The sequence below is a fragment of the Bubalus kerabau genome, chromosome 1 (assembly GCF_029407905.1).
Source record: "Bubalus kerabau isolate K-KA32 ecotype Philippines breed swamp buffalo chromosome 1, PCC_UOA_SB_1v2, whole genome shotgun sequence".
Taxonomy (NCBI): domain Eukaryota; kingdom Metazoa; phylum Chordata; class Mammalia; order Artiodactyla; family Bovidae; genus Bubalus; species Bubalus kerabau.
The window spans coordinates 4,684,059-4,700,211 of NC_073624.1; the positions used below are offsets into that span (position 1 = coordinate 4,684,059).

Here is a 16,153-nt window from a genome sequence, read left to right on the forward strand (position 1 = left end):
TTATGTCTCTCGAGTCACAATTGCTGGATCAGCTTTAACTTCACCAGCTTGCTAAATTGTGATTGTACCAATTTACATCTCTACCAGCAGTGTAGCAAAGTGCCAATTCCTCAAAATATTAACAGTGCTTCTCCGCGGGTGGTAAAATTTTAAATCATGCTCAGTGCCTTTGTTTGCACTTTCTTTCTGTCCGTGATTTTTTTTCCCCTCAGCAATTATTTTTCTGATAACAAAACAGGAAAGCTTTTTGTTATCAAACCAACAGCAGGGATTGCCCTGCCTCTTCCATCCCGTCTATATCTGGGGAGGATCCCACTTCGGGGCCCAAATCGCTCAAGCCTGGGAGCTGCCAGGACCGTCCCGTCTCCCACCTCTCTCCTGCACCTGCCTGAGTCCTGTTCATACTGTGGTAGCTCTACAAAGACGTATCTGGGGACTTCCTTGGTGGTACAGTGGCTGATGCCTTGAGCTTCCAACGCCAGGGGCCCCGGTTCGATCCCTGGTCAGGGAATTAGACCCCACAAGCCATAACTGAGAGTTCCCATGCTACAACTAAAGCTCCCACTTGCTACAACTAAGACCCAGCGCAGCCAAATAAATAAAAATGGAAAAATAAAAATAAGTAAATAAATGTTTTAAGGTATTGGAAGAAAAAATATAAATGAAAAATAATTTAAAAAATAAAAAAGGCATATTTTGTGCTTTTATTTGCTTTTCTCCCCAGCTCTTCTGCAAGCCCCATGAAGGCAGGAAGTGTACCCCCTCCTCACCACCCAACCTCTATAATTGTGAGACTGTTACTCCTGGCACAAAACAGATGCTGCAAAGCACACAGAGACCTGCAGGGTGGAGACTGTTTTTCCCATTATGCAAACGAGAAAAAGCTCCAAGAACTTACCCCAGCCACACTCCCACGTGGAGGACAGAAACCCAAGCTGAGCCTTCTCACTTTGAACCCCCCTTGCTGGGCAACATGACTCACCTATAGGGTCACAGGTCTGCGAGTCTGAGCTGCACCAGAATCGGGGAACCCAGTGCCTGCTCCCCCGCGATGCAGCCCCCCATTGCTGGGCTCCTTGGAATGGACCAGCTACTTGCTCTGCCTACAGACGCTTCTACTCTGGGCAGGATTCATTCATTCCTGGTAGATGTCAGCTACAAGTCCTGGGCAGCCTGCCTAATCTCTGGAGTCACTTAAAATCTCTGTCATTTCTGCAAAAGTGAATGTTTGGGCAATTCATCTCACACGTTCTCGTCAATAGAAACACTCTGGGGCCCTCATTCCGGCATCACGTTTCATTGTTTCAGGCTGGTACGTGCTGCCTGGGTCTGCAACACATTATCACCATAATTGTTTTCTCTTGCTGTGGAAATGGTGCTTTGATACAAGGGAAGGGTGACAGGACCACGCGGCGCTGGCGCTGGGATTCCACGATTATCACTTGTGAAAGGGAGGCTGCTATCAAAGCAGCCACGGGAGAGCGTCTCGGGGCCACCTCTCGGCGTCAGAAAATTTGAAACATATATTTCACAACTGTGCTCCGCACGGTAAACCTTTCTGCATAATGCATGAGGTTTGATTTAATGTTGCTGTTAATTCTGGTGTTCACAGTGGTGTGCTCTTAAGGGAGCCATCATTTTTTTTATTTCAGACTTTTTTTTCTTTTCCTGGCAGCACAACTCTGAGGCCGTTTTCGGGTTGTTCCGAACTGTTTGAGAAGAAGACGCCTTCCTGGGGGCGAGGGGCGCGGATGCCAGCCGCGCTTCCAGAGGCCGGGGGGCCAGTGGTGGGTTTGCCTCGGGCTCCGAACTGAACCCTTCGGGGGTGGGGGAGCCCACTCAGGCTGGTCCAAGCCCCATCCCCCACTCACCCCCGTGCCTGACTGTGGTTGGCTGGATCTGGAAGGTTGTGTTTTAAAAAAAAAAGGAAAAAAGGATGTACGAGAAAAGAAACAGAGCTTTGTATGGGAATAGAAAAGAAAAAATAATACTTTTCAAGTTGTCCAAGAGCATGGTTCTGGCTGCGCTTGGCTGTGAGAGAGGGAAAGCTGGAAGGAACAGCCAAGATGGATAAAGAAGGATGGAGAGAAAGAAGAAGAGAAGGTGAAAGTCGCTCAGTCATGTCTGACTCTTCGCGACCCCATGGACTGTATGTAGCCCACCAGGCTCTGTCCATGGGACTCTCCAGGGAAGAGTACTGGAGTGGGTAGCCATTTCCTCCTCCAGGGGATCTGCCCAACCCAGGGATCGAACCCGAGTCTCCCGCATTGCAGGCAGACGCTTTACCATCTGAGCCACAATGGAGTGGGGGGCCAGACCAGAACCAGGAGGGGGGATGTGGAGAGACGGGTGAGAAAGAGGGGGCTAGGAGGAGACAGGCTACGCTGCTCAGATCAGTGGGCCCTGGGGTGCTCCTGGAGCCCAGGACACAGGGCCGGAACCTGGAGCCATGAGGGCACAGGTTGCGGCCGCCCAGCTCGGGGAGGCTGGCATGGAGTGAGCACAGGCTGCAGCCTCTGGAGTCCATCCCGAGTGGAAGGCCGCCGGGCTTGGAAGGCCTGAACTCCCGTGGCTTTTGTGAACATTCGCCATCTACTTACGGTGACTGCGGCTGCTGAAGAGGTGTGCCCAGGACTGGGTGGGGGTGGGGACAGGCGTGCACAGCCACCTGGGTGACCCAGAGCTGTTTTAAGCCCAAAGATGTAGATGATTCTGGTCCAACCAGGAAGTGTGCAAAATATAGTTTGGCAGCAGACAAACCTTTTTTCTCTCCAGTTTTACTGAGAACTAATTGATGTACATCACGAAGCCTTTTTTCTTTTTCTTTTTTAAATTTCATTTTTAACTAGAGGATAATTGTGTGTGTAAATGTCGCTTAGTCGTGTCCGACCCTCTGCAACCCCATGGACTGTACGGTCCATGGAATTCTCCAGGCCAGAATACTGGAGTGGGTAGCCTCTCCCTTCTCCAGGGGAACTTCCAAACCCAGGGATCAAACCCAGGTCTCCCACATTGCGGGCGGATTCTTTACCAGCTGAGTCACAAGGGAAGCCCTTGAGGATAATTACTTCACAATATTGTGATGATTTTTGCCATACATCAGCAGGAATCGGCCACAGGTATACATATGTCCCCTCCCTCTTGAACCCCCCTCCCACCCACTGGGTGAGTTTAAGGCATGTAGCATGTGGGTCTGATGTACGTGTATCGTGAAATGACTATCATAAGAGGTTCAGCTGACATTCATCATCTCATATAGGTACAATAAGAAGAAAACAATTTCTCCGTGTAATGAGAACGCTTAGTACCTACCCTTTTAACAACTTTCCTATGTATCAGACAGCAGGAATGGCTATAGTCATCAAATTGCTAGTTGTATTCCTAGTATTACTTATCTTACGGCTGAGGTTTTTGACTTTTGATCACTGTCTTCCAGTTCCTCCTTCCCCACCTCCTGTCTCTGGTAACCACAAATCTGATCTCTTTTTCTATGACACGGGTGGTTTTTGTTCTACATATTAAATGGGATCATAGGGTTTTTTTCTTCTCTCCCTGACTTCCTTCACTTAGCATAGCATCCTCAGCGTCCATCCATGTTGTCAAAAGTGGTAGGATTTCCTTGTTTCTATGGCTAAATAATCTCCCACTGAGCACATAATCACACCTTCTCGGTCCTTTCATCCACCAAGGAGCACGCAGGTGGTTTCCAAGCCTTGGCTGTTGCCAACACTGGGCAGACAAACCCTGACGTCCTCATGGGATCGTTCAAATGTGTTCAGACAGGAAGCCGGGCCAGGAGGTTGCATCTGATCAGACTTGCGGTGGAGCTGATTCAGTCTCAGGTCTCGTGGTTTCTGAGCCGATGCCCTGGCAGCTGGAGGGGAGTGTGGAGTGTGAACATCCCCCTCCACTGTACGGTGGGGAGACGGAGGCCCTGACCCCTCTCTTTGGCCCCCACAGCACAGGGCTGCACAGATCTGAATCCCTGCTCTGCCACATGCAAGCTGTGTGACTTAGAGTAAATTCCTGTACCTCTCTGGTCCCCCAGGTCCTCATCTGTAGACCAGAAATGAGATGATCGGAGTAGACACGTAGGCCCACCTGCCCCAGATTGGGGAGGGACTTCACCAGTGAGGACTAATCCTCCTGGCCTCTCTCCCCGCCCCCTCGCCCCTCCCATGGGAAGAGGGAATATTATGACGGTGGAACTTGGAGGTCTGGAGCCAACTGCCTGCAGAACACATGGGCTCTGGCCTGCGTCTTCCCCGGGCTCAGCGATCAGGCAGTGTTTGTCAAAATTAGGGTGACTAGTTAGCGAGCACCCTTGGCCACAGACAGAGTGTAGGCAGGCAGGGCCCTGGCCAGCTCGAAGCAGACACTTTGACCCCCAGAGGGGCTCCTGAGTCTGCCTCTTCCTCAGTGTTCTCAGTCTGGGCAGGGAGACGGCTGTTACTTAGAGCCGCTCAAGCCCCAACCCTGAAAGCCCATCTGGCTGGGCTCCACCAGGAGGCAGAGGCGGGTGGGAGGTGTTTCTGCAGCAGCCCCCACCCCTCAGGCACCAGTGAGGATGGTGAAGTCTCCTCCTGGCGTGTGGCCCGCGTGGCCGTGTCATCCTCAGACCCTCACGGGAGGGACCCGGCGCAGCCCCCGACCACGACCCGTCCCAGCACAGGTCGGAAAAGAACTTCCAGACACAGAGCATTGCAGAAGGGAGTGAGTTCATTAAGAACAAAGAGCAGAGACAATGTGGGCACTGGGAGCACGGCAGGCCGAGCTCTTGACCCATCAGGCAGAGCTGATGGGATGCTGTCAGAATAGCGGGCCGGCTCCAGGGAGAGCCAAAGTTTTCATGAGTTATTGTTCAGTCACTAAGTTGTGTCTGACTCTTTGTGATCCATGGACTGCATCACGCCAGGCTTCCCTGTTCTTCACTATCTGGCTGAGTTTGATCAAACTCATGTCCATTGAATTGGTGATGCTACTCAACCATCTCATCCTCTGTCGTCCCCTTCTCCTCCTGCCCTCAATCTTTCCCAGCATCAGGGTCTTTTCCAATGAGTTGGATCCTCGCATCAGGTGGCCAAAGTGTTGGAGTTTCAGCTTCAGCATCAGTCCTTCCAATGAATATTCAGGACTGATTTCCTTTAGGATGGACTGGTTGGATCTCCTTGCAGTCCAAGAGACTTTCAAGAGTCTTCTCCGACACCACAGTTCAAAAGCATCAATTCTTCAGTGCTCAACTCTCTTTATAGTCCAACTCTCACATCCATACATGACTACTGGAAAAAACAGTAGCTCTGACTAGACGGACCTTTGTGGGCAAAGTGATGTCGCTGCTTTTTAATACACTGTCTAGGTTTGTCACAGCTTTTGTGGGTTAGTAGCCAATTTTTATAGCCTCAAGACAAAGAAAATTCCTGCTGGAAGGGTACTATTAGGTGATTGGTTAGGGGCTATAGGGTGAGCAGAGGGTGGGCATTTTTGCCTAACTTGGGGTCAGGAAACTGGCTGGTGATGATCAGGGGGGCTTTTGGCAGCAGTTACAAAGGGGCTCAGTCAGTTCTAGAGGTGACCTTGGTTCTGGGCTCTGTGTCTATGGCCTTGGTGCAAGGCCTCACACCTGTGACCTTGGACTGGGACTCCATAGCCCACGCTGCTGGGGCTGGGCCTGCTTCTCCCCAGGAGGACGTGCTGTGTCAGTGGGAGGGTCTCCTCTCCAGCACCTGCCACCAGCCCCCACCTCCTCTGCCCCAGAAGCCACAGGGAGGACCAATGTCCTCACCACCTGAATGGCCGGGACTTGGGGACGCTGTGCTCTGGCCTGGACACGACACAGAACCCGCATCAGAGAAGCAAGAGGATGCTCCCCTGCTCTCAGTCTGCTGGGTCCTTGAAACGAGGTGTCACCCACTCACTGCTGGGCGCTGGGAGATGGCTCAGTGGGCACGTCCCCTCCCTTACAGAGACGAGGACAGGCAGGCAGGCGACCACAGCCACAGATGGGAGTGCAGTGAGTGTGGAGGTGAGAAGAGGCAGGAGGTGAGCACGGCGCCCACACTCTCCGCATTCAGGAAGTAGCTCCAGGTGTCCATGGGATTCTCCAGGCAAGAATACTGGGGTGGGTTTCCACTCCCTTCTCCAGGGGATCTTCCCAACCCAGGGATCGAATGCAGGTCTCCTGTTTTGTAGGCAGATTCTTTACTGTCTGAGCCACTAAGGAAGCCCTCCTTACAGAGTTCAGTTCAGTTCAGTCGCTCAGTTGTGTCCGGCTCTTTGTGACCCCATGAATCGCAGCACGCCAGGCCTGCCTGTCTATCACCAACCCCCAGAGTTCACTCAGACTCACGTCCATCGAGTCAGTGATGCCATCCAGCCATCTCATCCTCTGTCGTCCCCTTCTCCTCCTGCCCCCAATCCCTCCCAGCATCAGAGTCTTTTCCAAAGAGTCAACTCTTCGCATGAGGTGGCCAAAGTACTGGAGTTTCAGCTTTAGCATCATTCCTTCCAAAGAAATCCCAGGCCTGATCTCCTTCAGAATGGACTGATTGGATCTCCTTGCAGTCCAAGGAACTCTCAAGAGTCTTCTCCAACACCACAGTTCAAAAGCATCAATTCTTAGCCTTCTTCACAGTCCAACTCTCACATCCATACGTGACCACAGGAAAAACCATAGCCTTGACTAGATGGACCTTTGTTGGAAAAGTAACGTCTCTGCTTAAAGTTAAATGAGGTCATGAGTGTGGGGCCCAGGACCGACAGGTCGTGTGTCCTTATGAGAAGGGACACTAGAGAGCTGGCCCTTCTGTCTCCTGAGGACAGAGAGGAGATTGCCGTCTGCATGTCAGGGGGAGCGCCCTCGCCAGAAGTAAAGCCTGCTGGCACGCTGACCCTGGGCTTCCGGCCTCCACAACAGCAAGAAAATAAGGGCCTGTTGTTGAAACCCTGGCCTGCGGTGTATGTTGTGGGGGCCTGCCCACACTGACCCATCAGGCACCAGCTCTCCTTTGTTGGGGGTCTGTGTGGGGCACCTGACCCAGGCCAGCCCACCGGTGCCTGCCCCGGACACAGCACCTGTCCAGGGTGAGACCTCGGCTCGGCCAATCAGGGACATTGGGGGCTCTTTGCTGGCAATATGGAGCCGTGACTTTTCACGGTTCCTCACTGAAGGGGGAGCTGGGAACACAGGACCATCTCTCAACGGCAAGGGGCTGGCCTGCCTGAGACCATAGGGCTAGGACACGTCCTGCAGCCCTCGGGCAGCCGATGGCCACGTTTCTCCCCCTCCTGTTATCCGCACCCTTTGCCCTTCCGCTATGACCCTGGCCTTGGCCCTGAGGCCAGCTCTGGCCGACAGGGTGTGAGCCTTAGTGATGCCACCCAAGCTCGTAAGCAGCCGTGCTAGCGCTCTTGCTTGGACTTGGCTCATGTCCAGGGAATGCGTGCCCATTCATCAAACGGAAACACAATGCCTGCGGGAGGGTGGAGTCTCCCCAGCCACCCTGGTGCCTGATACCTGCCAAGCAAGTCCTGAAGAGACCAGAACTGCCCGCTGACCCACCGACTCGCAGGCAGTGACCAGCGGCCGCTGCTCTAAGTCAGTGGGTCTGCACGGTTTGTCATGTGGCATCGAGGCAGCAGGAGATGCCTGGTACGAGGCCCAGCCAGTACATTCCCATTTTCAGGGAGGCCGGGCGAGTCCCGATCCTAACAGATCCATCATCTTGTCTCAGCCTGCCATGACCGAACAAGAGGGGCTGACGAATCAGAACCACAGAATTTTCACCGGAAGGTTGGTTCCCTAGAAGATCGTTTAATGGCAAGTTTACAAAACACAGATGCAGAGACCACCACTGATGTTTCCTAGAGGAGTCTCCAGGCCGTGGTCAGGGGACGCGGAGGGAGCGGGGGCCTGGCGAGGCCGGAGGCGGGTCTGTCACCGGAGGCGGGTCTGTCTCCTGTGGAGGCGCCTTCGTTGGGGACGGAGCCTCTGGCACCGGGAGCGCCCTGCTCGCTGGCCTCTGCCCCGTGCTCCCCGCGGCCACTGAAGACCTTCTCGTAGTACTCAATCAGCAGCTCGGTGAACAGGTTCAGGGGCACGAGGGCACTCAGGGAGGAGGCCCCCTGGGATGGCCAGATCAGATTCAGCCCGAAGACGCAGGCCAGGTTGGAGCTGTTCATCTTGTTCGAGATGCTCTCCTGGGACACCTGGGGTGAGAACAAGGCGGCGATGAGAGGAGGTGTGACCTGTGTTCCCTGCGCCTGGAGGAGCGCTGGAGCCGCCCGCCCGCGCTGTGACCTGGGCCGCCGCCCCTGTAAAACGGAAGGGATGGGCACTGATGCCTGGGGGGGGAGGGGCACTGGCTCTGATCTCTTGATTTCCTTCCGGAATGTCCACAACATCCTCCCCACCCCATCCCAGCCTCCTCCTCCACTCCCAGGACTCAGGGGGTGGGGCCCTGGCATGCAGGTGCTCTTGGAGGGTTAAGGAGAGCATGTAGGGAACTTACCTCCTCAAAGGGGCTGCCCCCTCATCTCGGCCAACACTTAGAGCAACCCCAGGGCCGGGAGAGGAGACATTTCTACTGTCTTAGGGCCCCCGGTGTGTGGCTCATGGTGCTGCAGGCCCAGGACACGCATGATGCTTCCTGCTTAGGCCCCATGCCGGCGGCAGACTCTGAGCATCCTTGGTCTGGGCACACAGCCCCTGTCCACACCCCACCCCCAGCCCTGACCTGCCCCATGACCTGCCGGGCAGAGATGTGGCCCAGCCAGGCCTTGTAGGAGGCCCTTCGGGCCCAGAGTGGGCTCCAGGGTCGAGGGAGGTGAGAACCCAGGCCTGGTCTGCCTGGGCACCGGCTCAGCCCCCTCACCTCGTGCAGGAAGCCCATGAGGTAGCTGAGGACGGCGTAGTTGTGTTCCGGAAGGTTCTGCAGGATCTGGCGGCAGCAGGTCACCCGCAGGCTGCTCTCCACACCTGCCACGGCCCAAGGGTCTTTCCTGAGCGTCCCCTTCCTGCATCCCTCCGAGGACGGGCAGGGGTGCAGGGAGGGGGGACAGACTGCCCCCCGCCTGGGCCTTGGGTCCCACTTTCCAAGGAAGCTCTGCTCCGAGCTCTGCCCGCTTCTTCACCTCGGGCACCGCGACTGCTCCCCACCGCGACCCCCGGGCGCCAGATCACCTTGTGGATGGGATGGTCGATACAAACTACAGACCGAGGGCCAGTGGCCTGCTTCTGTCAGTGAAGCTTTTTTGGCCCAGACCCACATTCATTCATTTGTCCACGGCTGCTTTTGCATGATGGCTGAGTCTGGTGCACACAGCCTAAAACATTTACTATCTGACTCTACAGAAAAAGCACGTGGACCCTGCTCTGGACTAACTCAACCTGTTTACAATCCACAGCTCAGGGCCCCACACCCAGAGGGGTCTGGAAGGAGCCAAGCAGACGGAGCGCCTCCAGTGCCTCCCCCCACCACATACCCCACTGAGCTCCATAAACTGTGAGTGCAGATGTGCTACTCAACACGCATTCGCCAAGCTCCTGCCGCTGACACACACGTGCACACGCGTGCACACGCGGACACACCTCGAGCTTCCAGCACCCTAAACCTCCTCCCCCTAAGCCTTGGGTACGATGACTGTAAACTAACGCAGCCTCTGCTGAAAGACACAGAGTTCCCTGCTGTGAACATTCTGGTTGGTTTTTCAACAAAAGTTATTCCTCCCTGAACTCAAGTGGTTGCCGGGTAATTTGAGCAGACGAGGAATTCCCTTGGAGTTAATATTTCTGAGGAACCAACAAGTCTTGTTGCCCTGTATCTCTGCTTTCCAGCCTCGACATCTTTCTTTCTAAGCGTTGCAGTCCCAGAACAGATATGGTACATCGTCCACCCCTGGCTTTTACTATGGTTCCTTCAAGAAAGAAGAAGTGAGCAGGAAGGAGCAGCTTGCTGTCACAAAGCCACCATGAACCAAGCACTTACTGTGTGCCAGGAATCATGCTAAGCAGTGTATGACCTTTCATTCTCAAAGCAACCCCGATTTTATACAGACGAGGAAAGTGAGCTCAGAGAGGTTAAGTGGCCTGCCCAAGGTCACACAGCTAATGTGTGCTGAAGCCCAGACCTGAGTCCCATTCTGTTTAGCTATGAGTTGGTGCTCTAAACCTTGCTATACCTTGGGCGAATATCCCTATGGCAATTTCCTTTTTTTTCCAGACACCACAGGCCACCTGGGAAGCCCATTTCCTCCAGAGCGTTCTCTGCAAGGATTTCTTGCATCACTCCAAGGAGACATGCACCCCCCCTGGGCAGGGTTGCCAGACACAATAGAGGATAGCCAGTTAAATGTGAATTGAAGATAAACAACAAATTCTTTTTTAGTGCATGTATATCCTGTTCAATATTTGGAACATACTTATACGAAACAGCTTAATATACTTACTTACACATAGATACACACTTATACTAAGAGTTCATTATTTACATGAAATTCATATTTGACTGGACGTCCTGTGTGTTTTAAAAGCTGAATCTGGCCACCCTATGCCTGAATCACGATATAATCAAGCTGAGTTGTTGAATGACAGCCGACAGGGTCCGCAGCCTTCAGAATAACTACGCTGATAGAATGATAGGCAGCTCTTAAAAAGAATGAGTAGAGATGCAAATGAAGAGGAAAGAAGTAGCTCATAATTGCAAGCTTTCTACAGGAACTGCTCTAAGGTGGGGTCAGGCAACTGTCTACCACCAGGTTTTGGCTGGAACGAAAAGTACTTCCTCGGGCGTGAATTTATGTGCGTTGGAGTCACTGTCCTAGGGGTACAGCCTCGAGCCTTCTAACTCTCATTGTTAGAAACATCAGAGTGCCTGTTCAAATCTCCCCGTGTGTGTATGGGGCGGGGGCAGGGAGGAAGTGGGGGCTCGGTTGTGTCTATGGCTTGACACCCACCAGGAGTTGAATCCAGTTTTGGGAGAATGCTGGGGGCAGAGGTCATCCCATTTGAAAGCAACGGTGTGTGATTGCGCTGCTTTCCCAGCATCCTCCAGCATCTCTGACATGCCCTTGTTGTTGTTGCTTAGTTGCTAAGTTGTGTCTGAGTCTTTGCGACCCCACGGACTGTAGCCCACCAGGCTCCTCTGTCCATGAGATTCTCCAGGCAAGAATATTGGAGTGGGTTGCCATTTCCTTCTCCAGGGGGAAGATCTTCCTAGACTAGGGAAAGAACCACGTCTCCCACATTTGCAGGCGGATTCTTTACCACTGAGCCACCTAGGAAGTGCTGACGTGCCCTCACTGGCTGTTAGGAGTGATCAGCGCCACGGCCCTCGGTGCACCTGGTCCATTCCTGGGCATCACCACGCCCGAGAGCTGCAGCTCGCAACACGTCTCCCCGGCATTCACCAATCTGGGGAGACTCTCGCCTCAAACTCTATAGTCAGGCTTTGTAGAGTTCTTTTATTAACAAAGCCTCTGGTTTCAGGCTTGTTTTTGTCTCTGCACTGTCCAGCTTTACGAAGAGCCGTAAGTTAGTGTAACGGGAACCCTGATCACCCTTGCCATCTGATGGGTCCTCATCCCCCCGTCCCCCACCCCCTAGGGGATGTTGGGCCACCTGGTCTGCCGGTAGCAAGAGTCCTGTTGGATCAGTATAGTCAGAATCCACCCCCTGCCTCCCCCAATGCCCGTTTCCTCCAAGTAATCTTCCATCCATGGACCACCCGTCACCAGCTGCTCGGCTGTAAAGCCCCTCCTCCTGCTTGCGGTGTTTGGAGTTGAGCCCAGTCTGTCTCCCCGCTGCAGTGGTCCCTACACCTCTCACAATGCCCCCCTGCCCCACAACGGGTGCCTCACTGCTTTCTCAAGGGCCATGCATAGCTTTTTCTGTAACAGCAGGCGGGGGTGGCTACCCCCGTTTCTAGATGAGGAAGTTGAGGTGCTAGAAGTAGAGATCCTGCGGAACAGTGCAGGGGGGTGCACCCTGACCGGGGCGACGTACTCCAGATCTAGAGATGCTCTCCGAGACCCTGCCTCTGGGCCCAGGGGTATCTGATAACCCCTGACCCCGTGTCCCCTGACCATGGGCAGGGCTGGCCTGGCCAAGGCTGGCGGGGGTCCAGGGGGGACAGCCCCTTTCCTGGCCCACAGTGCCGGGTGCCCAGCCCCAACCCCCCTGGCCTTCGGCCAGCACCCTGGGCACCCCTGGCTGGCACCCTGGCGGGTACGTACTGGTGATCTCGAGGATCTGCTCGTAGGCCTCGAAGGTCAGCAGCGGCTGGGGCAGCTCCCGCAGGAAGGTCTTCAGGATCACAGCTGGAAGGTGGATGTCCCCATAGTCATCGAAGTTTACGGGCTTCCCTGGACACACAAGGGCATGTGTCTGAGTTCTGACGCTGGGCTGGAGACTCCAGCTGCAGAGCAGGCTCGGACTCAAAATGGCTTGAAACCTCCTGAGGGGAGGAGCCCGATGCCAGGACACGGCACTGTCCCTCCCTGCCAATGTGTCACCTGCCCTCCCCTGCCTCTCACGGCACCCGGCGGAGGCTGGGGGACACTGGGCTTTTAATGAATGAATCTGCTGGCAGGGGGTCTTCATTGCAGCATGTGGGGGTCTTTGATCTTTGTTGCGGCATGTGGGATCTCGCTCCCCGACCAGGGATTGAACCCAGGCCCCCATGTGAGGAGTGCCGAGTCTTCGCCACTGGGCCACCATGGAAATCTCATGGGGACACTATTGATTCTCTGCCATATGACCCAGTCCCACCTGGACAAGAGCATCCTGAGGTCAGGCCTGGCTTCCACTGTCCCCAGGCTTGAGAGGGGAGGCTTGGGGTCTGGGTACAGATGCACTGGGGCAGCTGTCCCCCAAATCTGGGCTATTCTGGGGTCGGGAGTGGGAGGAGCTCCGCTGGCTCGAGTGTGGGCTCCGCGGGAGACTGACAGGGAGGGTCTCGGGGAGCCACTCACCTTGGTTGTAGAGCCGCTGGATCTCGCGGACCGTCTGGACACTGGCTGATCTCCGGAACAGGCCCTCGGTGTGGAGTCCTGTGGGGAAAGTCTCCAGGCATCTCACAGGGCCCAGCATCTGAGGTTTCTAGAATGTTCCATGACTTGCCCTGCCCACGCATCCCCTCACCGCGGCTGGCAGGGAATGCTCTCCAGCCTGGCTCATCTTCTCTCCACTAGCCCCACACCCACCTGTGTTTATTCCTCTTAAATCAAACTTTTTCCATATTTCCCAGTCCCACCTGATTCCCCACCTCTGTGGACCCCAGAAAGGGAGAGTGGAAGAGGCTGACGCTTCAGGCAGATAGATGGGGTCTGCCCAACAACGCTGTCTCGGGCCAGCTGTGTGACCTCAGAGAAAGCACTCAGCCTCTCTGAGCCTCAGCTGCCTTGTCCACCAAGTAAGCCAGGAGCGCCTGCCTCCAAGGGCTGCGGGAAGGATGAACGGGGTAATGCATGGCCCCAGCCCGGCCCCCAGGACGGCCCCAAACATGCTGCTCCCCTTTCTCCCCAGTGACTAGAGCTGACCTGGCCTATATGGCGGCCACTAGCTGCCCATGGTGGTTGACATTTGTGCAATTAAAATCAGGTTACCCAGGCTCGGCACACGAGCCACACACACAGTGCTCCGTTGGACGACGGCCACACACGGCCAGTGGCTACCGTCCTGGACAGTGCAGACAAAGAGCATGTCCATGTTCAGCAGGACAGCACCGGGCCCCAGACCCCCATGCTTGCCGCTCCCTCCCTCCCCAGTCTCTCCACGCTGAAGTTGGGTGAGCTATTTGACACCTGCATCCAAACCTCATTGGCTCTGGCACGGAGCTCTTCCTGTCTCCATCAGTCATGGGAGAGCTGCCTGCGAGCCCATACCACAGACCTGTGGTCTGCCTACTGCTGCCCGGCTCTCCTGCCCAGTGCCCCCGCCCGCCCCTCTAAGCCCTCTGTCCGGCCCCTACCGGCTCCACGCTCCTTGCCACCTTCACCCTCCGCACCTGCCGCTCCCCTTGCCTAGGGGCCCCTCTTCTCTTTCTTGCTGAGTAACTATAATGGGCAGAATTCTGACATGGCCCCCAGGCTCCTGGGCCCTGGGGTCCCACGGATTCATTCAAACACTAATCCAGATGCTGCAGTGAAGGGACTCTGCAGAGAGAATGCAGGTCCGGCGTAGCTGACCTGAAGATACGGAGATTATCTAGGGTGGGTCTGGCCTAATTAGGTGAGCCTCGTAAGAGGGCCCCAGGTTCCTCCTGGCAACACAGACTCAAAGCATGTGGGGCAAGGATTCGAGGTGTGGGGGTTTCTCCAGGGAGAGGTCACACAGCAAAGAAAGCAGGCTGACTCTAGGAACACAAAGAGACCCCTGGCTGACAGCCAGCAAAGACGCAGGCAACTTGGAACTACAACCGCAAGAACTGAATTTGACCGACGTAGTGGATGAGCGTGGAAGTGGAGTCTTGCCCGGAGCCTCCAGAAAACAGCACAGCCTGGCCAGCACCTTGAGTTGGGCCCGGTGAGAGCCTGAGCAGAAGACCCAACCCCCGAGGCCACACTTCTGACCTCAGACATTATAATAAATGTATGCTGTTGGAGCTCCTAAGTTTGTGGCTCTTTGTTACACAGCCGCCCGTGTGTCAGAGTGCAGGTCCCCGACCTCTATGACCGGCTCGTCCCTGTTGCGTCAGTCTGTAGTTGTCATAGCTACGGCCCCTGGAGGGACAGGCTGTGTGTTGCAGTCACCATGACAACCCTAGAGCCTAGACCAGGGCCGAATGCAGCTGAGTGTCCAATGGATACACGTTTAATCCACATATCCTTCAACAAACATAGAGTGAGTTCCTACTGTGGGCTGTTCGTTTTGTTAACTTTTTTTTTTAAATAAGGGAATTAATACATTTTTTAAAAAAGGAAAACTCCCTTCCACAGTTTCTATGAAATTTTTTTATCCACAAGTTTTTTTGTCCATTCCTGAAATACATAATGGAAAGGGCAGTACTCTAACGACAGAGTAGAAAGAAACGTCGAAGGAGACAGAGCTCCAAGCGGCCAACCATAGACCCTCCAGCCTGGGAGCTGTGGTCTCAGAGAACTTTTTACACCTTGAGCAGGCAGTTCCTGGGACATGCTGGGAACCACCCCCAGGGACCCCACTTCCCCTCTGCTGCACTGACCCCCACAGCTCCTGCATCTGAATCTGCAGGGAACCACCCCTGGCTGGCAGCCCTTTCTCTCGAGAATGGTCTTCCTCCCGTTAGGGTAAAAGACACCTCCATGCACCTTTCCTGTGGATCTGAGCTCTGGCCTCAGGGGTCTAGGAGGAGCCACAAGGCTCACCCCCAAGTCACTGAGCACACGCACCCCACTGGCAATGGTGTCTACAAACCAAGCGTATCTTTCGTGATAAAGGACCGGAGGTGTGTGAAGCACTGCACACATCCCTCACTTAGGCTCCACAGCAACCCCGTGCACCAGGTGCTATCATTGACCCCACTGGACAGATGAGGAAACAGGCCCAGAGAAGGTAAGTAACTCGCCTGAGGCCACACAGCTAGTACACAGTGGAGCCAGGATTCAAACCCAGAGAGCCCAGGTGGCTGGAGCCACTGTGCCCGAGCCCTGCCCATCCTGGTCATCCCCCCGTGCCCAGGTTCTAGCTCCTCCCATCCTCTGGCCTGTGGGGCGCTCAGGATCCCAGAGAGGCCTCCAGGGAGGTGTCCATGGCACCCCTCACCTCCTGGGCTGGAGCCAGCTTTTACTCACCTTTCTCTCTCAGGTATGTCACTGTGTGTCTCAACACGGGGGGGATGAGTTCGCCTTGATTTTTGTCTTTTAGGCTGAGGGGAGAGAAAAGAAGGCAACAGTTTTCACCTGGGTGTGATAGGTGACCATGACAAGCACAGGGTCCTCACCACACCTGTGAGAAAACGTGGGCCCGAGGTGCCGTACAGGGAGAGGAAGAGGCAGCCTGGGCCCCAAGGAAGCCAGTGGTCTAGTGGCCAAGAGAGGCAGAAATCATAAAAATGACCGTGCATTATCTGAGCGCTCCCCCAGAAGGGTGCACATGTTACGGGGGAGATCTGTGCTTGGCGAGGGCTCCACGTGGGGCAACTTCTGCACTGGGTTTTGAGGGATGAGTAGGAGCTTGCAG

The 16,153-nt window shown here is 54.9% G+C and overlaps 1 protein-coding gene across 2 annotated transcripts in view; it reads right to left on the reverse strand.

Annotated features, from left to right (window-relative positions):
- Nucleotides 1-7,776: 7,776 nt before the first annotated feature.
- The window catches only part of ARHGAP8 (Rho GTPase activating protein 8), a 50,834-nt gene continuing 42,457 nt past the window's right edge, over nucleotides 7,777-16,153 (reverse strand). For both annotated transcript variants that reach the window (XM_055564824.1, XM_055564897.1), the window contains 5 exons: nucleotides 15,766-15,839; nucleotides 12,967-13,044; nucleotides 12,229-12,357; nucleotides 8,871-8,974; nucleotides 7,777-8,205 (listed from right to left, as the gene is read on the reverse strand). In XM_055564824.1, the coding sequence (XP_055420799.1) occupies nucleotides 7,861-8,205; nucleotides 8,871-8,974; nucleotides 12,229-12,357; nucleotides 12,967-13,044; nucleotides 15,766-15,839 (730 nt within the window). In that variant the 3' untranslated portion in view covers nucleotides 7,777-7,860. The remainder of the gene's footprint in view (nucleotides 8,206-8,870; nucleotides 8,975-12,228; nucleotides 12,358-12,966; nucleotides 13,045-15,765; nucleotides 15,840-16,153) is intronic.